The following is a 24,963-nucleotide window of genomic DNA, read 5'->3' on the forward strand; positions in this document are numbered from 1 at the left end:
TCTACTGAGAACTTCAAGTACTATATTGAATAGATACGGAGAGAGTGGACAGTCTTGTCTTGTTCCTGATTTCAGTGGGATTGTTGGGAGTTTCTGTCCATTTATGGTCCTTGTATCCTTGCTCTCTCCAAGACCTTTATCATGAGGGGTATTAAATTTTGTCCAAGGCTTTTCAGCATCTAATGAGATGATCATGTGTGGTTTTTTTCCTTTTCAGTTTGTTTATGTGATGGATTACATTGACCAATATGTTGAGCCATCCCTGGATCTCTGAGATAGAGCCTACTTGGTCATAGTGGATGATTTTTCTGATGTGTTCTTGGATTCGGTTTGCCAGTATTCTTGCATGAATGTTCATGAAGGAGATTGGTCTGAAATTCTCTTTCTTAGTTGTATGTATGTGTGGTTGGGGTATCAGGGTAGCCTGTACCCTTGTAAAAAGAGTTTGGCAAAGCTCTTTTTGTTTCTGTTGTTTGGAACAATTTGAGGAGTGTTGGTATTAATTCTTCTTTGATGTTCTGGTGAAATTCTGCATCAAAACCATCTGGCTCTGGCCTTTTTTTTTTGGTTGGGAGACTGTTGATGACTGTTCTATTTCGTTAGCAGTTATAGGTCTGTTTAATTTGCTTATTTGGTCTTGATTTAATTTTGGTAAGTGATACTTATTCAGAAAGTTGTCTATTTCCTTTAAATTTTGCAATTTTGTGGAGTGCAGGCTTTTGAAGTATGACCTGAATAGTCTCTGGATTTCCTCTGTGTCCATTGTTAAGTCCCCCATTTCATTTCTGATTTTGTTAATTTAGATATTCCCTTCTCTTCCTTTTGGTTAGTTTGGATAAAGGTTTGTTTGTCTATTTTGTTGATATTTTTCTGGAAGAACTAACTCTTTGTTTCATTGATTCTTTGTATTGTTCTTTTTTGTTCCTATTTTGTTGATTTCAACTCTCTGATTATTTCCTGTCATCTAGTCCTTCTGGGTGAGTTTGTTTCTTTTTGTTCTAGGGCTTTCAGGTGTTCTGTTAACTCACTAGTGTGGGATTTTTTTTTTCAGCTTCTTTAGGCACTTAGTGCTATGAACTTTCCTCCTAGCACTGCTTTTATTGTGTCTCATAAATTTGGGTATATTGTGGATTCATTTTCACTGAATTTTGGGAAGTCTTTAATTTCTTCCTTGGCCCAGTGAGATGATTCAGTTGAGCGTTGTTCAATTTCCATGAGTTTTTGAGATTAGTGTTATTGAATTCTAATTTTAAGCCATGGTGATCCGATAAGACACAGGGTTATTCTAATTGTTTCGTATCTGTTGAGGTTTGCTTTGTTACCGAGTGTGTGGAGAAGGATCCATGAGGTGCTGAGAAGAAGATATTCTTTTGTCTTTGCGTGAAGTGTTCTGTAGGTGTCTGTTATAAGTCCATTTGAGTCATAACATCTGTAAGTTCCTTTCTCTGTTAAGTTTCTGTCTGGCAGACCTATCTAGTGGCGAGAGTGGGGTGTTGAAGTCTCCCACTGTTAGTGTGTGTGGCTTGATGTGTGATTTAAGCTTTAGTGATGTTTCTTTTACAGATGTGGGTGCCCTTGTATTTGGGGCATAGATGTTCAGAACTGAGACTTCGTCTTGGTGCATTTTTCCTGTGATGAATATGTAAATGACCTTCATCTCTTTTGACTAATTTTGGTTTGAAGTCCATTTTGGATAGCTACACCAGCTTGTTTCTTAGGTCCATCTGAGGTAATGTCTGTCTTTGTAGTTGAGGTGTGTTACGTGTATGCAGCAGAAGGATGGATTCTGTTTTTGTTTCCAGTCTGTTAGCCTGTGTCTTTTTATAGGTGAATTGAGTTCATTGATATTAAAGGGTATTGATATTAAAAGGTATTAATGACCAGTGATTGCTAATTCCTGTTATTTTTGTTGTTGGTGGTGGTGTGTGTGTTTCTCTTTTTTTGGGTTTTGTTGGTGTGAGATTATTGCCTGTGTTTTTTTAGGTGTAGATAATTGCCTGTGTTTTTGTAGGTGTAGCTAACTTCTTTGGGTTGGAATTTGATTAAATCTGGTTTTGTCATGGAATATCTTGGGGTTTTTTTTCCGTCTATGTTGATTGAAAATTTTGCTGGATATAGTAGTATGGGATGGTATCATGGTCTCCTAGTGTCTGTATAATGCCACCCAATCAGGACTTCTGGCTTTCATTGTTTCTGTTGAGTTTGGTGTGATTCTGACAGGTCTGCCTTTATAAGTCACTTGGCCTTTTTCTCTGCAGCTCTTAATATTCTTTCTCTATTCTATATGTTAAGTATTTTGATTATTGTTTGACAAGGGGACTTGCTTTTTTGGTTTAGTGTATTTGGTGCTCTGTAAGCTTATTGTACTTTTATAGGCATATACTTCTTTAGGTTGGGATTTTTTCTTCGATGATTTTGTTGAGTATATTTTCTGTGCCTTTGAGCCGGACTTCTTCAATTCATATTCTTAGGTTCAGTCTTTTCATGATATCTCATATTTCCTGGATATTTTGTGTTAAGAATTTGTTGGATTTAACATTTTCTTTGACAAGTGAATCTATTTCCTCTATTGTATCTTCAATGCCTGAGATTCTCTCTCATCTCTTGTGTTCTGTTGTTTATGCTTGCATCTATAATCCCTGATTGTTTACCCAGGTTTTCTGTTTCCAGATTTCCCTTGGTTTGTGTGTTTTTGTTTTTGTTCTTTTTTACTACCTCTATTTCAGTTTTCAAGTCTTGAACCGTTTCTTTCCCATGTTTGATTGCTTTTTCTTGGTTTTCTTTAAAGTATTTGTTGATTTCTTGCAATTTTTTGGTTATCTATTCATTTCCCTTCCTTTCTTTAAGTGACTTTTTCATTTCCTCTTTAAGGTCCTCTATCATCTTTATAAAGTTATTTTTAAGGCTGTTTTCTTCTGCTTCATCTGTGTTGGGATATTCAGGTCTTGCTATTGTAGAACCACTAGTTCCTGATGGTGCTGTATTGCTCATTAGGTTGTTGTCTACCCATCTCTTTTCTCCAATCAGAACAGGTGGAGCCTGTGTTTCAGGGGGCTCCGTTTTCCTCCAGTTGGTGTAGTTAGGGGCTGTGGCTTCCTTAATCGCTTCTTCAGGTGTAGAGAGCCTTGGTGATTGTTCTTCCGGGTGCCTACGGGCCCAAGGCTCAGATGGTCGTTCCTCCTGGTGTTGGCAGGGCTGAGGCTCCCGTGGTCAGGTAATTTGTGGAGGCTACTGCTGGTGTTGCTGTTTCCATTGTGGCCTGCCATGCTGCTGCTCACGCTTCTCCCAGTGGTCTCTAGTTCTCAGTTTTTAAAAAGGAATTCTAGGGGGCTGACAAAACGGCTCAGGGTGTAAGGGCACTTGCCAAGTGCAGATGTGGCAACTTGGGTTTGATCACATAACCCATGTGGTCAGAGGAGAGTACCAGCTACTGCATTTGTCCTCTGACCTCCATACACATGTGTATACACACACACACTCATGCATGCATGCAGGCGAATAAATGTTTAAAAGTAATGAATGTTTTAAAAATAAAAAGCAGTGGGCTAGTGGGGTGTCTCAGTGGGTTAGGGCACTTGCTACCAAGCTTGATGGCCTGAATTCTATCCCAGGACACACATGGTGGAAGGGAACCAACTCCTGCCATTTTGTCCTCCGATCTCCTCACATGCCCTCTCACACACATAACACACGCTAAATAAATATGTTTAAAAAAACATAAACCCTAGAAGGGTAGGAAGAAATTGCTCAGAAGGGAAACCTTGGAGGTTTACATGAGTTTAGTTTGTTTCTGATGTGCTTGAAGTCGTCGAGGAAGCCAGCCCTGTCTTCTACCCGTTCTTTAGAGAGTGTGACAGTGTTGGTGTTAGTTATTTATGATTCTGTGGGTAAGGACAGGTTCTTTAATGAGGCCTCTTGGTCCAAGAGCCCTTCTGTCTTTACCCGGAGTGGGGGGCCCTTCCAAGTGCACCAGCTCACTGTATATCCAGTTGACTGGTTGCCTGGCCATGAGGTTCTTCATACACCTCCCAACCCCTCCAGTGTCTTTGTTTGGAATATGGAACAAAAAGAATTGTTTAATGAACACAGGTGAGTGGTCATGATGGTTCAGGCCTATGATCCCAGCTCTCGGGAGACTCAGATGAGAGGGTTGTGTGTTCAAGGCTACCCTAAACTACCTAATAAGGCACTAACTCAAAACCAGAATTAAATAATAAACATAGATGCTTCCATTTAGCAACCCTGTACCTGATACAGAACAGCCTGCGTTTGTTCCGACTGCCTCTCTACCAGGGGTCTTGGTTCAGTACTGCTCCCAAGCTCCAAGTCTTCTTTGGCTTATCCCTAAACACTTAGCCAATAGATGTGTTCCGGATGCCTGCTCTGTGCCAGGACCTACCACACTTGGTACTTAGGCCTGTGTAGACACCCGAACTGACGCCCCTTGAGGACAGCAAGCCAGAGGCCTTCTAGAGTTTCTGAAGGCTTGCCCAGTGCTGTTACACACTGCACTTGACTCCAGAGCTACAGAGATGTTGGAACATTACCCCTTTCCCTCGGGGCTCAGAGCCCAGCAGCAGAGGTGTTTTCTCACCTGACACTGGTACAGGCTGCTGCAGGTGGACCAGGAGAGGTTTGTGGACCCTAGAAGGGATGGTCCAGCCAGGGCAAGGAGTGAGGTGCTGCCCTCTGCACCTGAAGCAGGGTGATTACTGCAGACTGACTCAGGCTGATCCTCACAGTCATGAAGGCTGGGTCCCTCTGCCCTTGTTACTAGGAGCCTTGAGTTTTCGATTTAGAGCAGATGAATGTTTGAGGCAGGTAACTGAAAGCAGCTGAAGAAATGCAGACAGCATATAGACACATCCTGGCATCACCTCCTGTGATACGTACAGAACACACTCAGATACACACTACTGCTCGCATATACGTGCGTGCACCTTCTGCGTTGGACAGTACCTCACTGCTGACAGGACAGTGGGCATGTGTTCCGGAATGTTCTGTGCAGTAAGAGGTGGTCTCTAAGCCCCAGTCCTGGGTTTGCCCAGAGGAGCTCCTATGTACTTTTTGTGCTAGAATTCTGTGATGTGGCCTGTTTTATTAATGTTTTAAACTAGATGCCTAGACCTGGTGATAGAGACCTAGCTCAACCAGTTATGGCTGCCTGCTGTGTGCTATGTCTACCTCCCTGTTGCTGAAGCCAGTTGCCTCAGAAGAGTATATGCAGACCTCCCTGTCTGAGAGCACTGGCCTGAACTGGCGTAGAGTTGCTTTGTTATGTTTTCTTCCTCAAGTAGGGATATTAACCTGGATCTACCTGGTCATTGGCCCTTTGTATTAAACACAGTCGTTTCTTCTCAGTGTCCCGGCCAAACAGCTTGGAGAGCAGCAGGAACACGTCCAGCAACAGCTCACCCCTGAGCCTCAAGGGTAAGGCAAACATTTATTAGGACAGTCAGCCCTGGGCTCGCACTATCTTAGAGTTCAGATCTGCCTAGCGGGGCTGGAGACACATTCCGGCGCAGCCATAGGCTACAGCAAGGTTCCAAGCACAGGCCAAGGAGATTAGGGCTCCGGTCCCCTCTTCCCCTGCCTACCCCGAGGACATGGGTAAGTCACAGCTCCTCTGGGCCCAAGCTACATGGATTAGAGAGAGGGACCAGTGCTCTTTCCCACGCAGAACCGAGAACAAGTGTGATTCCTCTTAGAAGATGAGTTTTGTATCCCAGGCAGCTCTCCAGCTCACTTTAGAGCCAAGGCCAGAATGTGTGATGCTCTGTGCGTATTAGCCAAACACTCTGCCAACTGAGGTACATCCCCAGCCTGAATTTGATTTAAAGAAATTTTAAGTTTTAGATGTTCTATTTTTTGTTGTTGTTGTTGTGTTTTTTTTGTTTTGTTTTTGTTTTTGTTTTGCGCTTGTCCTGGCACTAGCTCTGTAGATCAGGCTGGCCTCGAACTCAGATCTGCCTGCCTCTGCCTCCTGAGTGCTGGTATTAAAGGCCTGTGCCACACCGCCCGTCCTGCCTCCACATTTGAAGAGGGCATATGCTGTCTCATGACTTTATCGTGTGAGACTTACCAGGATTTTTTTCTTCTTAACTTTCTACATGACTGACCGTTGCAAGAGTGGCCTTGCATGTATGTGCACTCAGTGAACTTTTAGTATGTGAGTGGACGAGAGCTGATGAGGGTGCCAGGGTTAGTTATTTCGATGTCACTGCTCGCTGCGGCGTCACACATACTGACGTTGGAGCAGTGTAGAAGAGATGGGCACTGTTGCTGAGCAAGGAGGATGTGCAAACTGGTGGAGCCAAGAGACGCCCCACCCACCCACCCACCCACCCATCCATCCATCCATCCATCCGTCTGCACCGGGCTTCTTTCTCCAGTGTAAACCTTATACCTCAGCACTCACACTTGCCACCAATTGGAGTGTCTGTCTCTTGTGAGGGGTTTTGTTTTATTTTGTTTTAAGAATAGAAAAATAGGCCAGGACGGGCTCCAAAGCTACAGAGAAACCCTGTCTCAACCCCCCCCTCCCCCACAAGCAAAGAATAGAAAAATAGGACTGGGGATATAGCTCAGTTGATAGAGTGTTGGCTTAGCATGCATGAAGCCCTGAGTTGAGTCCCCAGTACAGCATAAACCTGCTGTAGGCCTATAATCCCAGCGCTTGGGAGGTAAAGGAGGGTCAGAGGTCCAAGGTCACCAGCCAGCCTGTGCAACACGAGACATGGAGTTTTAAAAACTAACTAAATAAATAAATAATAAAACATGGAGAAATGCTGCCTAGGAGATGGGAAAATTTTAAATACATTTTTAAATTTTACTGGAAGTTTCTTTTCCTTTTCACCAGTTTGTTAAGAGTTGAGGTGTAGTGTTAGTGACTGAAGAATGAATCACAGCTGGGCACAGGTTTTCCCAGTTGGGATGGTTTCAGGTGAGCCGCAGGGAGCAGAGGGGACAGTGAGATTGACGTGTGCCCTGCGTTGCCCTCCAGGGTCCTCTGACCGTCTGCACAGCCACTGCGAGAGCTTCAGCAGCTCAGACCTGATCCCCAGCAGGGACCCCAGCACCCCAGGACGTGCTGTTCTCAGCCGCCACGAGTACCCTCCACTCCGGAATGGGCCTGTCCCTCAGGAGACTGTCCAGAAGAGAAGTGCAGCTCCAGCCCACTCCGGGGGACGGCCCCGCTCGGCCTCACCCAGCAGTGAGATGGTCACCTTGGAGGAATTTCTAGAGGAGAGTAACCGCGGCTCTCCCACCCAGGTGAGTTCTCTGGCCCAGCAGAGCCAGTGGTGCAGGGAGGGACAGCAGGGACTCAGGTCCCAGACAGCAGCTGCTTTCCCCTGGGAAACCAAATGGGTAGAGCCTGTGACCAGCGCTCACTGGCAGCATTTGTGGCAGAGCTGAGTGCCTCTTAGCCTGTGTCATCTCCAGCAGCCATTGGCAGCTTGGACAGGCTTCCTGAGGACCACAGAGTAAACATCTCAGGTCCCTAGACCCTTGAGTAGTTTCATTAGAGCTGTCTAGCTCTGCTCCTGTAGAGAATGCAGACTTTGACCGTGTCTGGCACAGCTATGCTTACACGCAGTGACATTTGAATGATTTTCACATGCCATGATGTAACAGGGTGTGTGTGTGTGTGTGTATGTTTTACTAGGGATTGAACCCAGGGCTTTGTGCCATTCCTACTCCTGTGGTTTTTTTTGGTTTTTTTGTTTTTGTTTGCTCAAATGTTTAGAAGCATGAAAACTTGCTTGGAGCAGGGCATTGTAGTTCTCCCCTTGTAATTCTAGCATTGAAAGGGCAGAGACTCGCAGATCCTTGAGGCTCGTTGGCCATCCTGCTGTGCTAATTGGTGAGCTTCAGGCCAGAAAAATCTTGTCTCCAAAAAATAAAAAAAATTAAGTTAGACAGTATTGGAAGAGGTTTTTCCTTTGGCTGCCACATACATGTCTTCACATTGCATTCAGACAGACAGACAGACAGACACGCATGCACGCACACACATACACACACACACACACACACACACACACACACACACACACCTACACCTGTGTTGCCCAGCCACCCATCAGAGACTTGTGTGCTCACCCATTGTGAGAATAGGCTGCAATAGGGGCTGGGACATAGTTGGTAGAGTCCTTGGGTGGCTTTGACATTACCCTGGGTTCCATCTCCAGCATATCTCTCTCTCTCCCTCTCTCCCTCTTCCCCTTCCCCTCCCCTTCCCCCTCCCTCTTTCTCTCTCTCCCTGTCTCTTACCGCATCTTTGAGAAGCTAGCTAGATTGGGTTCATGGCTTCAGCCTGCTGACTTGCTCAGTAGCTTCTCACCCCCCTCCCCATGACTGCCTGTTGATGGACCCTCCTCTGTGCTCTTTAGGGCTTCAGTGTCTTAGGCCGCGCATAGGCTGCAGTATGCTGTCTGAAATTAGTAATGGGAGTCTTGGGTGTTTGAGTGAAATATACCATCTTGACCTTGAGAACTGTTGAGTTAATGCTTCTGTCTCCCCCCACACACACACTCCCCCTAAGTAAACAGATTTCATCCGTGTAGCAGTATCTATGGAGTATACTGAGAGAGCCCAAAGGCACAGGGTATATAAAATGCTTGCTTGTGAGTGTTCATTGAGTACCTGCTATCTGTTGGACAGTGGGCATGGTGCCTGTTTTCCACAGTGAAGCCAACCAACTCCTCTAGAAGTTTGCTCAGTGCCTGGCTTCATGGTTGGCACAGGAGAGAAACTTGCACTGTTTCTGTCTGTCGAGTGCTGGCTTCAAGCCAGATGCCTGAGATCTCCAGCTGAGGAGGATGGAGTCCCCTGGCAAGTTGATGCTTCTGAGTTCATGGTTCCTGAACCTTCTGTAGGTCCAGTTGCCTAATAGGCTTGTCAGAGCACAAGGCACACTGGTGTTTCTGACTGCGTGGGTCCGAGGCAGTGCTCAGATCATTTCAGTGGGCACCGTATAAACCGCTGGCACGAGGCACAGTCCAGGAATCGGGCTGCAACTGAGCCTTCCTTCTTGTCCTGGTGTGGTGTCCACAGCAGTTGTGGCCCCTCCGCTTCCAGGTTCCTCTGCTCAGACCTGTTGTCGCCCACCTCTTCTCAGCTTATACGAGGCCTTTTGTAGCTGCTTCCAGTGAAATCTGATGTGGGCAGCCGTAGCCTCTCGCACCTCCCTTGAGTGCCTAGGACCGCTAGGTTGTTTGAACCACCATAGAGCCTTCCACAGTGGGGTCCCCACCCAAGCCTTTGATGCCTGGGAAAGGGCATAAGGTGGGTTTCTGGGGTAGCCAGGAAGGCTGATCTTTGGAAGGTGCGTGTTCGAGACTTGGAAATTTTCTTACACAAAGACAGACGCCACACATTTCCTCACCTAGAAGCTTAAAGAAACTGATAGAGAATTAATGAATGCCCGTGGTGGAAGAACTGGAAGAGAAGCATTTGGAGATTCCAAACACGAAGAACTTACGCCTGCTGTAGGATGCTTAGGCATGTGTAGAAGGCCAAGTACTGTCTTTTAAATGGCCGTTATAAGTCAGTTCAGCAGAAGACAAGAGGGGCCAGAGGGGGGTGGGGCTTGTCAGGTTTTTTTTTTTTTTTAAAAAAAAAAAGCTTGCCATGCAAGCCTGACAGCCTGAGTTCAGTTCCTGGAACCCACACAGAGTTGGATGTATGGTGGCATACACTGGTCATCCCAGTGCTCCCCCAGTGAGGTAGGAGGTAGATAGGAGACACAGGAGACAGCATCCGCAGAAGCTTAGGGACAGCAGCAGAAGTGAGAGGCCCTGCCACAGCAGGTGGGGGGTGAGATCCGACTCCCTGGCCTGCACACAGGCAGAAGCAAATGACCGGATGAAAACAGAAGCAGCGTGCAGAGAGGAGAGGCTGTGTGGAAAGGGGCCCAGGGTCACACAGCCCTGGCCTAACCTCCAGCCTGTGACCTGCTTGACCTCATTTCTTCAATCTGTCTAAGTACTTTTCCACAGCTTGAACCAACCCCTGCCAAGCTGCTTTAGGAATTGGGTGAATATAGACAAATTTTTCCTTGGACTTCCAGCTCACAAAAATGATGATAGAAACATTAATTATAAAAGCTTGGCCTTAGCTTAGGCCTGTTCCTAGCTAGTTCTTATAACTTAGATCAACCCATATTTTTAAATCTATATTGTTTTATGTGGCTCTGTTACCGTTACTGTGCACTCTTGCTGGAGACTCCTCCATCTGGCTGGAGACTCTGCCTTTCTTCTTTCCCAGAGCTTTCTCTGTCCAGAAGTCCCTGCTGTACCTCCTGCCTAGCTATTGGCCGTTTCTCTTATTAAACCCGTCACAGTGACACATCTTCACACAGTGTAAGGGGGTATTCCACAACAGGTGAGGTGGCTTCTGCTCTTTGTGGGTTTTTTTTTTTTTTTTTTAGTAGATGAAGCCTGGAGCGGGGCCTGGTGGCAGAGGCGATAAATGACGTCTGTGGACATTAGCGCTCATAGCTTTCCTAGATGTCCACAGCACACAGGCCACATCAGAGAGCCTCACTGCAGGTCACAGCAGGAACTGGCGGCCCCTGACCTTCACGTCCTGTCTGCGCTCCCATCTCTTCCTATTCCCGTTGAATTTATGTGTCCGTGTGTGTGTGTGTGTGTGTGTGTGTGTGTGTGTGTGTGTGTGTACACATGCACAGTGGCACATGTGGACATCAGAGGACAGCTGTGGGAGTTGGTTTTTCGCTTCCACCAATGGGTCCCGGAGAGCTGACTCGGGTTGTCAGCCTTGGTGGCAAGCATTTTTACCCCCGGGCCTGACTTACCAGCCCTCCTGTCAGCCTTGGAAAGAACACCTCACCTTGACGGCTGCCTCTGTCAGCCTATGAGATGCTACAGACTACAGACCCTACTGGTGTCACAGACCTTTGCTTCCCAAAGCTTTACTGTTTCCAGGGTGGTGGCAAAGGATACCTTCTCCCGGATAGAAGCAGAGCCCTAGGGAAGCAGCTTCCTGGAGCCCGGGATGGGCCATCTCCACTCCGGGCCCTCCACATCTCTGGCTTCCACCTCCTCCCCTCCTGTTCTTGAGAGGAAGATGTGGGTGGCGGTGCCAGTTGTGGTGTGTGTCTTGTTTCTCTTCTGTCCTCGTGAGTGCCCAAGCCTGTGGGATGGATGGAGAAAGAAGGGTTGATTCACCCCCAAAACTTCTCACTCCTGCTCTGTGCCATAGGGAGGAAATGGACTGAAACAGCCGGCTCTTCCCAGGTCTCATTGTGGGCATTAAAACTGTGGCTTTATGAGAAGTCACTTCTCTCTGTGTCTGCCTAGGCAGTGGGCTGCCTGGGTGATGTCTGGGGTTCTTTACCCAGTGTCTCCTGCACTCCTGGCCCCACATCCGAGACTGCTTCCCGGGCATGCCTAGAAGCCCATAAGAAAAAGAAATGTCAGTCTGGACTCCCGAGGACCCTCAGGCCTAATTTTCCACTTCTGTTCTCTCCCCTCCCCAGGACACTCCCAGCTGCCGTGATGACCTTCTTAGTGACAACTTCCGAAAGGCCCATGATCCTCCAGCCACAGGGGGCCAGCTAAGACCAACTAGGAAAGACGGAGCCAAGATGCCCACCAACTTTGTGGCTCCCACCATCAAAATGTCAGTCAACACCTCTGAGGGGCAGCGGCTGAAACCAGGGCATTATGTAAAGCCCAACTTGAGACAGTCTGAGGCGGAAGCCTTGGCTGGGGTTCCTTCGAGACAGGTCCAGCCTCCCCAGAGCCTGTCTCTGGGTAGACCCAGGCAAGCCACGATGCCCCCGACTTGCCACATGCCTGCTAGCCGAAGTGCGTCTCTGAGCAGAACCTTCAGCCTGGCTTCGGCTGACCTCCTCCGGGCCAGTGGGCCAGAAGCCTGCAGGCCAGAGTCTCCTCAGAAGTCTGGGTGTCTTGAGGCTGCAGGAACCAGAGACACAGGCAGTCACAGCTTGCAGGGTTCCCACAGTCTGGCCCGGGAGCGGACTCCACTGGCAGGAAAAGCTGACAGCTCCTCTCCAAGCCCGGGTTCTCGTGGCCGGCCATTGGACACAAGGCGCTTCTCTCTGGCTCCCCCAAAGGAGGAGAGGCTGGCCCCCCTACAGCAGTCTGCCACTGCCCCAGCCCTGGCCACTGCGTGTAGCAGCGGTAGCAACCCCCTGATCCAGCACTTTTCTCCCATTGTGGCTCCTGCTGCCAGGACAAAACCCAAAGTGTCACCACACTCCGGGGAGATAGCCACCGTTGCTCCTGTACGATCAGGGCTCAGCACCTCAGAAGGAGATGGGGGCGCGGGGCATTGCTACAGCGAGGGGCTCCTGACCAAAAGTCCTGGTCGGTCTCCCGAGTTGGCTCCTCATGTCAGCCGGGGCCCTGATGACTTCAGTCAAGGGAACAGCTCAAAGAGCACACCAGCGTCCCCAGAGCCAGGTGGGGACCCACAAACAGTGTGGTATGAGTATGGTTGTGTGTGACTCTTGTCATTGGATCTGCGGCTTGCAAACCCCAAACTGTCTGTGCGCCTTCTGATTACAATGGCCTTTTCTCCTGTTTGCCCGGGGTGCCAGGAAAGGGTGTGGAAAGGGGAATGGGGTTCCCACACAGTCATCCTATTGGTTGATGGAAACACTGTGCCAAGCCCTAAGAGGATTGCTCTCCAGGGTCTGTAACTTATCTTCTATGTCTACGGCTTCCAGTAGCTGGTGTCTAATGGACAGATCTCTTTAGCAGGGGGACTGCTTAGAATTCAGTGGCAAAACCAGTTTACATAGGAAGAGACACTACTTGAGTAGGAACACTCACTTGCAACCTGTTGACCTCCGCTAAAGCATGTGTGTGCACATGTGAATACATTCATGTGCGCCGGGCTCACAGAGCCAAGTCCCAACTCTAGGTCTCCCATCTAAAAGCCATTGATCCTAGGGAAAGGCCTGGGCTGGGCAAACTGCAAAGATCTGCAGGGTGTTGGGAAAAGCCCAGGGCAGGGCTGGCTGTTAAACCCAGGGTGGTGGCCATCCCATTTCTAGGCTCCAGGCTTGTCCCTACAGCAGAACCAAGCTCCAGGATCAGCCCCAGGCTCTGGGCTCTGTTACTGGATTTTGAGGCTGCCCAGGGACCAGCCTTTACAAACACTGGATCTGCTAGGCCTAGGGTGTGAAGTGTCCCAGCGATGGACTGACTGGCCGGCATGGTTAGTACAGAGGGAAGGCCAAGCCATGCTCCTTTGTGATGTGGCTGTTGCACCTGGCCTGCCTTAGCTCAGATGGAATGTTGTTATTTCTGAATAACTTTGGGGGTAGAAACCAAATTTCTTTAATATATATGTGCACACATGAATATATATATAGATATACTTTCGGGGGCTTATTTATGTTCCTATTATGTTGGAAGTCATTCTTTCAGGGTCTGACCTGCTGTTTTTATATTCGGTCCAATTCCTAATATGTTACGTTTCCTGTTGTAATGGTGCTTTTTCCTGGAATGGACTGAACGATTTATTTTCTGTTTTGGTGTAACGTGCTAAGGAGGAAACAGGGGAGATCTCTGTATGTTAACAAGATCCATGGTAAGGGTGTTTGGGTTGTGTGTTAAATAGCCTTTCTTTTTGGAAGACAAGGGCAGGGCCATAATAAAACAGAATGGAACCTGAGTGAGTCCTGGCTTTCTTCAGTGAACACCATGGCTGCATGCAGTGAGCTACCACAAACTAGGGCTTCCTCCGATACCCCAGGCTCCTCGGCTCTGGGGGTCCATAGTTGGCCGAGTCATTGGATATGCAGAGCTGCACAGCCAGCAAGACGAAGGTAAAGAACAGAGCTGACCTGGAAGTGACAGCATCCCCCATGGTCCATGTCACATGTAGCCAGCCTCGGAGGAGCTGCAGTTAGGCATAGGACTCTGCAGCCAGGATAAGATCCCCTTACACAGCTCCCAAGTGCTAATCTTGGATTTGGATGGATTTAAATTAGTTAGGTGGATGAATGGGACTGGGAAAAGTATATTAATCTCCCCAGGTGACCGAATCGTGTCCTGTTTCCTGGTCCACCTGGTATTTCAAGTTCCTTTCCTCCCTCACCAGACGTCCTGTGTGAGCTGCTCTTGCCTCCTGGCCCTGCCCTTCCTTCCCGAGGATCTGCAGTCTGTTGGAGCTGGCTGCGTGGTGGCCCTGCCCTCCTTCCCCATGCGCTGCAGTCTGTTGGAGCTGGCTGCGTGCTGGGAGCTGCTCTCCGTGGAGTACTCACTTGGCAGACTTCACTCTGTGTGACCTTTGTAGGATTTGACACCTGGCCAGTCATGCCTTGTTGTTGGCAGCCTTTATCTCACGACCGTGTCCCTTCTGGGACAGCCTTCCCACACTCACACACCCACACAGAGCCTGTGGGCTGCCCTGGGTTCCCTCCACCACTTCCCTTCCCTCCACACACCTCCCCTGTGCTCACAAACGCAGACCTAGAAGCTTTAGGCATGAAGTCCGCCTTCAGCTTCTTGGCTCATCTCCCCAAGCTCTTGAATGGACACCATCTGTTGTGCCATTACAGAGGCCCGCATTTGGTCTTGACCCTCTCAGCTATATTTAGAGATCATGCCAGGCTTTTGTCCTGCCCTTGGTTAGCTCTTTCATCGCAGGCATCCAGCCCTAGGGCCCTAGTTCTGGTCTCTCTGCCTCACTTTGTCCAGCTCTTCCCAACATAAAGACTGCTCTTCAGGTCACCAAAGGCACTAAATGCCCAGGCAGTCTGGGCACTGGTGCGTTCACCCCAGGTGACCTTCCCTTTGACACTCCCCTCTCTGGGGCTCTGTTGTAGCCACACCCTGCACTCAGCGGACTGAGTCCTGTCCACCTGAGGCACACCTAGGCTTCTCATCACCCCTCACGTCCTGACAAGCTCCTCCAGATCCACAATTCTAATTACAGGCCATTCCCAGGAGGCACGGAGCTGCCATCCTCAGCCCCCAGCTTCTTGGAAATTCTAGATCTGCACATACATGACTGGGATGTCGCTGAGCTGCCTGGAATGTAACTCACATCTGCCCCAAGCACCAAGACTGGCTGTCCGTTTCCCCTTTCCACTAAACATGATGATTCATGCCTAGGTGTTTGAATTGTCTTCCCCCTTGCCCCTTCCCTCAGACGGTTTCAACTCAAGCCTTGAGTCCGCACCCAGTCCCAAGTGATGATGGTCCTTTAGCAACACCCTGGGCCAGTGGTTAAGAAGTGTGTTCTAATACTAACCCCTCCTAGGTCCCATATCCCACCTTCTACACTAACTTTAGGTATCTGGAAAGTACCCAAGTGACAGACGAGTCTTCATGTTCACAGCGTGAGGTGATGTCTTCGAGAGATTTGGGACAAGGGGCTCTAGAGAACATTTGGGATAGAGCAGACATTGGAGATCATTCTGGCAAATACCTGTGTCTGAGAGAGATGAATGCATACATCTAAGTTCATTGATGCAAAGGATATGAAATATTTACAAATAAAAGTTTATCAAAGTCCGTCAGCCAAGTGATTGTCAAAGGATGTTCTCGCTCATGGCTGCCGTGCTCACGTATTGACGTCAGCCTGGCTGGTGGGTGCTTGCAGTCCAAAGTGAATGTGGGTTGGCACTTGGTCAGCAAGGCAAAGACTGAGTCAGATTTCATTGACTTGGGAGGGACCTGCTAAGTCAGGTAGTGCTTTCTGGTTGCAGCACTGAGAGTTCCTCCGTGTGTGTGCTATTCAGGAGGTAACAGCCTCCAGTATGGCGCCTCCAGTATGGCTAGCTGTCCTTAAAGGCAGGACCACAGTGTTCGCCCACGACATGCTTTTATAGTGCTAGCCTACTGTCTCCATCGCTTTCTCAAGTCAGACTGGAAAAACGTTGACCTGGCATGGTGGCACAGACCATGCCGGTTAATCCCAGCATTCAAGAAGCTGAGACGAGAGAGAACCTTGAACTGTTTAGTGAAACCTTATCTCAATAAAACCCCCAAACCAGCCACAAATCCAGCCGTGAGTACAGCATGCCCATTCCTGTGGTGTAAATACTTAGCTGATTTCAAGCTACCTGCATGGGGTGATAGAGCATGGGTGAAGAAGGAAGATGTGCAGTAGCCCTCCCCCCCCCACTGTAAAACCCACTGTACAGTTAAAATGCATGTAAACTGTGAAGGCACAGAACTAGCAAAGTAATACAGAAGAGGGTGAATTCTGAGTTTTTATGATCTTTGTTTTTATTACATTGTTTGATCATAGCTTGACGTAAGTTCATCTTCAGTAATGGTCACCGTGTTTATTAATTAAAATTTATTCATTTATTTTACAACCCGACCTCAGTTTCCCCTCCCTCCTCTCCTGGTAATGGCCACCTTTAACAGCTGGTTTGCACAATTCACTGTTCTGTTGTCAGGAGTCGGAGTGGACCAACTCTTCACCAGTAGAGGGGATGGACATAAGATCAAGAAGAAATGGCCAAAAACAAAAGAACAGAAGGGAAATGAGGCTGGTCCTAACCTGAAATAGAGATGACTAGGTGTGCCCGCAGCACCTCTTCCCTTAGTGGTTTCCTTGTCCTTCCAGCCCTAAGACTGGCCTGGAAGCAGGGGAGCAGCAAAGGGGATACAGGTGACACACTGGCCACCGCAGGTCATCCCAAACTCAGCTGCCCTGAGTCCATCCCCACCTACACCCCTTCCCTTCTCTACACAGCACAGCAGGAAGCCAGCTTGGCAGCGAGGCTCTGCCTAGCAGCAGCCTGAAGTCAGCCAGAGCTGGGGGACAAGGATCTCCACTGTGATCACCTAGTGCCTGGGGAAGGAGAGGTGACCCATACCAGTGAGCCTTATCAGTCAGGCTGCCTGGCCTTCTGAAACCATCAACCTGTTCTTCATCCCCTTGCCGCAGGATGGGCAGGGATTTGGGTCCCTCTATTTCTAGTGACTGTAGAGACTGCACCCTCCCCAGGCCACTGCTGGGCAGTTGGTAGGGAGAGCTGGCCAGCGCCTCCCTGTGTCAGCCTGGGACTTGCTCTCATTGGGGTTGAGTAGGTGCAGATGGGTGCCAAGCCTCCATTGGGCCCGTGCCATGCCTGTGTACCATCCATGCTAACGAGGTAGGTGAGTGGCTCCCCGGCTTCCGGTGAGTACAGCCAGGAGATAACACCTTTGAGGAACTCAGGACTGCAGACACTAAGACCCGGAAGACTCTGACCTTCAGCAGTGCTCTGGGCCCCTCAAGGAAAATTTAAATTCCAGGCTCAGGGATAAAAGCGGAGGGGTGGGGATGTAGAGGAGAAGGGCTGGGAGATAGCAGTCATCCACTTTGATGGGACCTGCCAGACTGTGTAAGGATCAGTAGATCCAAGAGGTCACCTGCCTAGGCTTCCTGAGGGAGCCTAATCCAACCCTGCCCAGTAACTGGGACATGTCCTGACCGTCCTGCTTATAATGTGTACGGCAAGAGACCAGGGACCACCAGTGGCATTGCAGATGGAGGGGAAGGCAGGGTGGGCCCTGGCCCAGGGAGAGGAAGGAAAAGGGAGAGACACAGGATTATTTATTTTGTTTGTTTATCCTTCCCTTCCTGCTCCCATTCATTAATTCGCACAGGCCAACCCACTGCTGAGCTTAGCTCTGTCCCAAGGTGAAGGGAGCTTGTCCCTGTCAACTAACCTGCAGGCAGGAATCAAGAGAGGTCCTTGCTATAAAGAGAAATTGTATTCCATACCCAGAAAAGGAAAATCGGTATCCTAACACAAAAGGAAAGTAGTTAGACAAAAGGTGAAACAAAAGAAAGCCGAGCAGAGCTCTTAAGCCGGAGTCCTCACTGCCTGCAGACCAGCCTGGGGCTGGCCCTTCCATACAACAGAGAACCCTAAGGGCATGCAAGGCACGCTTGCACCCAGCAGAGACTTCCTCCGAGTAATTGGACAAATTAAAAGAGAACTGGATAGAGAATAACAACAAAAATCGCTAAATGCTTCCAGTGGGTACCTGGACGTCCCAGGGCTAAGGGAAAGTACCTCATCCTGTTGCAGTGGCTGGAGGGACGCCTCTTCCAGGAAGCCACCTGACGTCACCCACAGCGACCCCACCTCCCTATGTAACCCCGCTATCCTTGTGGTGTGTTGTTGGCTACTCTGTATATTATGAAAAGTTCCCGTCACTAACCAGGTGCCCCGCCCTGAAGTATGGAAGACACGAGTGAATGAAAAACTGGAATCTTGGTCCCATTCCAATGATGTCCTTCTGTCTTTCTGTCTGCCCTCCTCCTACTCATCCAAACCCACACACATCCATCCTTCAGGAGACCTTCAGCAAACCCAATGAGAGCCCCGTTTCTCTAGAAACCAAGCTCGCCTATCCCGGAAGTCTCTGTCCCTGGATTGTGCCCAAGCACGGACAATTGCTTCCATGACATGGGTTGCGGAACTACGCAGAGGAGATGGGTGTGTGTGTGTGTGTGTGTGTGAATGCCACAAGGGCTCAATGATGCTGTGGTGTCGTCTCCTTAGTCTGCCCATCCATCAAGGAGACTACCGTGCAGGGACTCTGTGGCTGTACTCATTTCCTGTCATGACAAATGACCACAAATGTGTTGTCTCAGGACAGCACAGATTTATAATCTCAGAATTTTGAAGGTCAGGGCCAAGAGCTCCCGGGAGGGGTCCTTTGTGAAGGATCTTCCAGGAGGATCTTCATTTGGTAGCCTTTTTCATCTAGAAGCTGCCTGCTTTTTTTTTTTCCTTATTCCCCTTCCCTCCCTCAAAATGGACAATGGCTGGTGGGTCTCCCGCATCCCTCTCTCGCTCTTGCTGTTCTGTGAGCTCCCCCTAAGTTAATCCAGATAACCACCCAATCTCAAGATCTCTAATTTAATACACTGACCGTGTCCTCTTTGCCTGTGAGATGACATATCCACAGGCTCCAGGGACTAGGACATCGACATCTGTGGGGGGATGTCCCGGGAACCCCTGTGGTAGGGTTGTGTTAGCAGTGGCTGATGTTGAATGGTTACAGAATGGCACCCTGGGCAGGTGGCACCATCATACATGGTACATGGTACATCTTCATTGTACGTATGCTGCACTCGGGCTTTTAGAACTCAGCGGGTAGCAGAGCTGGACTCTACAGCACCCCCTTTCTGACCTTGAGGTGACACCACCTCTCTGGTACCATTGCTGCTCCTATACCCTGGGCTCAGACCAAGCAAGGTCTAAAGCTGACTGGGGGAGAGATTGGGGAGAGAGTTCTCACTGGAATTTCCCTGATCAGGTCCTGGTCTAGGTTATGTCTGTTGTTAGTCCTCCTCCATCTTCTCTTTCCCACACCCCAGAAGAGGCACCTGAACTGTGGTCCCTGAAGACTTAAGGGAAATTTCCGGGAGATGTTTTTATTGTTTGGTTGATTGATTATTGGTTGGTTGGTTTCCTTGGGGTACTTTTGACCCAGGGCCTCCTTATGCAAACTGGGTCAGTACTCTACTACTGTGTCTGTTTGTTTATTGAGACGGGGCCTCACTATGCAGCCTGACTTTCAGCTGGGTTCTCTTGCCTCAAACTTTGAGTGTTGTGATGACGTGTGTATCGCTGTGCCTACTCCCAGTGGCTCTCTCTAGGGGCTCTTTGTCATCCTCCTTCCTTCACACACTCCAAAATGATACGACCCGACCCAAGAGGGTCGAGCGAACAAACCAGTCTCCATCTACCCAACTTCAAGCCTGGCACTCTTGAGGCAGAGCAGAGCTCAGCGCTTTCCATGGGTGCTGGGCTAAGGAGGGATAGCCTAACGTTCATGGAGCACTCGCTAGAGCCAGGCACAGTTCTAAGAATTTTAGACCCATTAACTCATTTGCCGCAACCCTGTGAGGTACTGTTAGTGGTGCCATTTTACAAATAAGAAAATGGAGGTCGGGCAGTGGAGGCACATGCCTTTAATCCCAGCTCTCGGGAGGCAGAGGCAGGTGGATGGATCTCTGTGAATTCAAGGCTAGCCTGGTCTACAAGACCTACTTCCAGGACAGGCTCCAAAGCTACAGAGAAACCCTGTCAAAAAGGAAGGAAGGAAGGAAGGAAGGAAGGAAGGAAGGAAGGGAGAAACCCTGTCAGAAAGAAAGAAAGAAAGAAAGAAAGAAAGAAAGAAAAGAAAAGAAAATGGAGACTTAGAGGGATGCTTAAGGTCCAAGCATCAATGGAGAAGTCAAGGTGTGATGCATGACACATAAGAACCAAGGCAGATGCCGCTTATGCCAGCTGAGCACTCCATCCTGGCTCCCAAAACTGCAGCTGCAAGGAAAGCCCCTTGTGTGCCTTCTCTGCCTCACTTGCTTTCTCTACGCTCCTTGTAAATCCAGTCCCTTCCTTTCTTCCTGAACTGGGAACAGAACCCAGAATGTCATGCACACTGGTCATACTCGTCAAGTACCACCGAGCTACATCATCCCCAACTCTTGCTTTTGTTGAGATATAGCCTCACTATGTTACTTAGGCTGGCTTTGAAATTGCTAAAAGGGCCTCAAACTGGTACCCCTGCCTCCTTATCCTCCAGAGTAGCTGGCGTCACAGGCCTACACCAGCATACTCATAGGCTACTGGTTTCTAAGGTCAATCAGAAGTCACGGTTCCCTTGTATTCAGTTGGTAGGTGTTGATCTTTATATTAAATCTATTTATTTATTTATTTATTTATTTATTTATTTATTTTTGGTTTTTCGAGACAGGGTTTCTCTGTAGCTTTGGAGCATGTCCTGGAACTAGCTCTTGTAGACCAGGCTGGCCTCGAACTCACAGAGATCCGCCTGCCTCTGCCTCCCGAGTGCTGGGATTAAAGGCATGCGCCACCACTGCCTGGCTGCTCTGACCCTTTAATACAGTTACTCAAGTTGTGGTGACTCCTGCCCACAAAATTATTTTCATTGCTACTTCATAACTGTAATTCTGCTACTGTTATGAATCATAATGTAAATATCTGATATGCTGGATTCTGCTCTGTGACCCCTCCAAAGGGGTCATGAACCACAGATTGAGACACGCTGCCCTCAATGCGTATGTTTGTACTCCACATGGACTTGAGCTGACCCCCCCCTGCGCGCGCGCGCACACACACACACACACACACACACGCATGCACACACCAGACTCAGCATTTCCTTTCTTCAGGTGTCCCCATTAGTCACAGTCTCCCGAGAACCTTCAGATTACCTAGGGAGGAGCAAAACCAGCCATGTGGCCCTCTGCTTGCCCAGGCCATGATGAATCAGCTCAGGCCCCAGCCTGCTGGTGTGTGGTTGATGCCAGAAACGATGATCCACAGAGCGACCAGCTTCCTGCTGCCCAGACTATACTAAAAGGTACCTGACTCAGCACAGGCGGGTATTTCTGAGGAGGAGAGTTGTCTATCTGCATCCACTTGCCTGATTAGCTCTGCCTAGGACATGTTCCCGTGATAGGGAGCACTGGGCAGGGCAGTCAGTGATGGGGCAGGGCAGGCACAGAAATGACCTGGTGCTGGAGGCTGGGGAGGGAGTAACTGCCCGTTCTTCAGGCTGGAGGATGAAGAGGGATTTGCTCTGAGGCTGGCCAGCTGTGCACATTGGAAGAACAAGCCAGGGAAGACAACTATTTCCACAAGTAGTTCATCTTTGCTCGTTCTTAGTCCTCTGTGTGTGTATCCACTGCCTCTGTGTTAGTCCCAGTCCCAGTGGGAAGTGGAGACCTGAGGGGCAGAGTCCAGAAGACTGGCCTAAGGGGTGGTCATGTGGAACCAGGGGCTCCCCCAAGGCCAATGAGAAGAAAGTAGAGAAGGGGCAGCTTATTGGGACTGACACCTTCAACAAGAGGAAGCAGCCATCTTAAAGCCACCCTGGCAAAGGGACTAGGTCCCATGGGTCCCCATTCTCCTCCTATTGGCTAAACACAGGAAGCAAGGCAGGGAGCCAGGACTCAGTCCTCCACGAAATGGGTGAAGAGTGGGTGTGGACAGGCAGAGGAGAACACAAAAAACCCCGTCTGGGCAAAGGTGTTGTGCACACGGGCTGATGTCTGCCATTTTCTGGACCTTGGCAGAGCATCATCCCAAGTTTGATACCAAAAACTACAGTGAACCCATTACCATTGCCCTCAGCATGGAGACTGCCTTCAGGAACAATGCCAAGACAAAACATACAGATAAGAAAACCCCAAACCACAGGAGACTGGAAAAGAAGGCCTGGAGCAAACCTTACCTACTGGGGACAGAGAACTTCTGGCCTTGTCTCTGGAACCCTGCCCATGTGGGGAGAGACTTCAGTAAGCATGAAAGATAGTGGTTAGCAGAGTATTCCAAATCAGGATTCCTGGAGCAGTTCCCATTCCAGCCCTAGGAAGCTCCTGGAAGATGACTCGTACTTCCTTTCAACTTAGCGAGCTGTGCGTTGTTTATAAGGTTGTCGCCAGGTTTCATCTGCAGTACAACAAACTCCACTGCCCCTGCCAAAGAGTCAGTCACCTTGACCCCAAGAGCCCCGGAAAAACCTGGCCAAAAGACAGCAGAGTGGGCAGGGCCATGGGTAGGGGCGATCAATACAGGGTTTCTCTGTGTAACAGTCCTGGCTGCCCTGGAACTCCCTTTGTAGATCAGGCTGGCCTTGAACTCACAAAAGATCCTCCTGCCTCTGCTTCCAAGTGCTGGGATTAAAGGTGTGCCCATGTGCCACTGTGCCTAGCTCACCTTTTCAAATCTAGAATTTTCTTATGGAAGAGAAGGCCAGAATTGCCCTGTCTGTACCTCTCCCACCAGTTCTGCTGCTCTGAGAAACTGGGGGTGAGAGCCATCCTCCTGTCTCACAAGGTGAGGTACAAATCAATAGGAAGCTTAATTCAAGGACGTTTAGGAGCTAGGGTGTAGCTGAGGGGTAGAGTGTTTGCTTAGCGTGTGTCTGAGGCTCTGGGTTCAATTCCCAGCGCTACAGAATATTCAGGCAGCAAGAGGCACAAGATATTGGCTGGCCATCTGCAAACAGAGATTATGGGATAGAAATAGGGAGACAGGACCACTCAGTAGAGCTAGCCTGAACTAGGAGCTTCCAACCAGAGATTATGACATAGGTCATCCATAGCACCACAGGAACTGTGGGGCAGGAGAGCAACATGGGGTTCACTTTACAGTAAACTATTACCACAGCCTGACTGGACTTCGAGAGTCCTAAGTGCAGCGACAGTGGGCTGTTTCTCTCTTCTTTCCTGGAGGGAGGTTGGGAGGGAGAGAGAGAGGGGTGGAGCATAGTTACTGAGGGAAGCAATTTTAGGGTCTGAACTCCCTTTGAGTCCTGGCTGGGTCACTTGGAAATGGGGTGGACTTGGTCGTTCACAGCACCTCAGTGTTTTGATCTGTGAGAGGGAGAGAATAAAACCTAATTACAAAGAAAACTCAGGGTTGAGCTCTGAGGATGCAGTGAGCCTCCAAAACATCACAGCAGCCGACATCTGTTGGACATCTCTGACCATGTGCTGAGTGGAGAAGACATCACTTGGTTAACTCATGCAACATGTCAGTCCCACACTTAGGTAGTGCCCCCATTTTATAGATGGGAAAATGGTCACAAGGTGACTAAGAGACTGATCAAAAGTCACCCTGCCAGTAAGAAAGAAGGGCTGGAATTTAAACTCAGATGCTCTGGCTTTCAAACCCAAGCTCTTAACTACATTCAGAGTGGCAATTTAAAACAAAACAAACAAAAAGCAAAGCAGGGGTTGGGGAGGCGGTCAGTAAAGTGCCCGCTGTGCCTGCATGAGGACCTGAATTTGGATGCTAGCACTCGTGCAAAAAGCCAGGTATGGTCACATGTATCTGTAACCCAGCACTGTTGGGGGCTGGGGACACACCACAGACAGGCAGATAATCCCCAGGGCTCTCTGGCCAACCAGTCTAGAAGTCAGTGGTCTTTGGAGTTTCAGAAAAACAAGGTGGAGAAGGTAATAGACACAGACACCGATGTCAGCCTCCAACCCCCCCGTACACCAGCACACACAGATTTATACCACACACTACACTCACACACATAAATAAAGAGAAGATCAGAGGAGCATTCTCAGGCACAGACAGTTTATCTGGAAAATTCCACTTGTGCAAACAAAAAAAGTGGGATTTCACAATGGGGACCAGTCAGCAGACCAGAGACCCAGCCTCTAACACCAACAGAGACCCATTCTGGTTGTTTACAGTTCATAACAGCAAAATTAGAGTTAGGAAGTAGCAATGAAATAATTTTATGATGGGGAAGGGGGGTCACCATAACATGAAGAACTGTATTAAAGGGTCAAAGCATTAGGAAGGTTGAGAATCAATGATCCTATGACTCAGGGCTACCCAGAGGCCTTGGTAGCCGCGGAGATAGCTCCTGTCTGTCCCCTCGCCATGCTGCGCCTTGGTTTACACTGTACCCTAACGGCCTTTCTGTCTCAGACAAGGACTCTGTAGACTCCCCACCAACCACTCGCAGACATTCACTCCATAGATGGGAATGTGGGTCCAGAGCAAGGGCCACGCGGACAGGCAGCTCTGTGCCAACGATCCCATCAGGCCTTGCAAAGGCTGTCGGGAAGAGCGCAGTGGGGGCGCCAGAGGCCAAACTGGGAAAGTTCAGAAAATGAGAGGCAGGGAGGCTTTCAAGGGGAGGTGGTCGGCAGGAGCCCAGGTGTGCACTAGTGCGAAAGCTAGACCATAGGATGGGAGGCGGATTTAATCAGTCTTCATTAAATAGCTGTGTGGCCTTGGGCAAGCTATTTGACCTCTCGGTGCTTCAATACCTCCTCACATAAACGAGAAAAATAGTAGCGTTTGTTTAGAGTTAATCAAATCAACATGTTTAGCTGCTTATAGCAATGCAAGCTGTGGCTATTGTTATTAGTATTATTTGGGAGCATGTAGGGCCAAGGACATTTAAGTTTTCCTTGATGTCTCCATAAAACCAGAGAAGGTCATTCATG

At 49.0% G+C, this 24,963-nt stretch overlaps 1 protein-coding gene across 2 annotated transcripts in view; it reads left to right on the forward strand.

Annotated features, from left to right (window-relative positions):
- Ccdc88c (coiled-coil domain containing 88C) overlaps positions 1–13,671 on the forward strand; it is a 128,058-nt gene extending 114,387 nt beyond the window's left edge. For both annotated transcript variants that reach the window (XM_041633394.1, XM_041633395.1), the window contains exons 28-30: positions 5,362–5,430; positions 7,004–7,272; positions 11,504–13,671. In XM_041633394.1, coding sequence (XP_041489328.1) covers positions 5,362–5,430; positions 7,004–7,272; positions 11,504–12,496 — 1,331 coding nt within the window. In that variant the 3' untranslated portion in view covers positions 12,497–13,671. The remainder of the gene's footprint in view (positions 1–5,361; positions 5,431–7,003; positions 7,273–11,503) is intronic.
- Positions 13,672–24,963: the final 11,292 nt, after the last annotated feature.

The sequence above is a fragment of the Microtus oregoni genome, unplaced genomic scaffold (genome assembly GCF_018167655.1).
Source record: "Microtus oregoni isolate MIOR12 unplaced genomic scaffold, Mior012 000043F_ref0000047, whole genome shotgun sequence".
NCBI lineage: Eukaryota > Metazoa > Chordata > Mammalia > Rodentia > Cricetidae > Microtus > Microtus oregoni.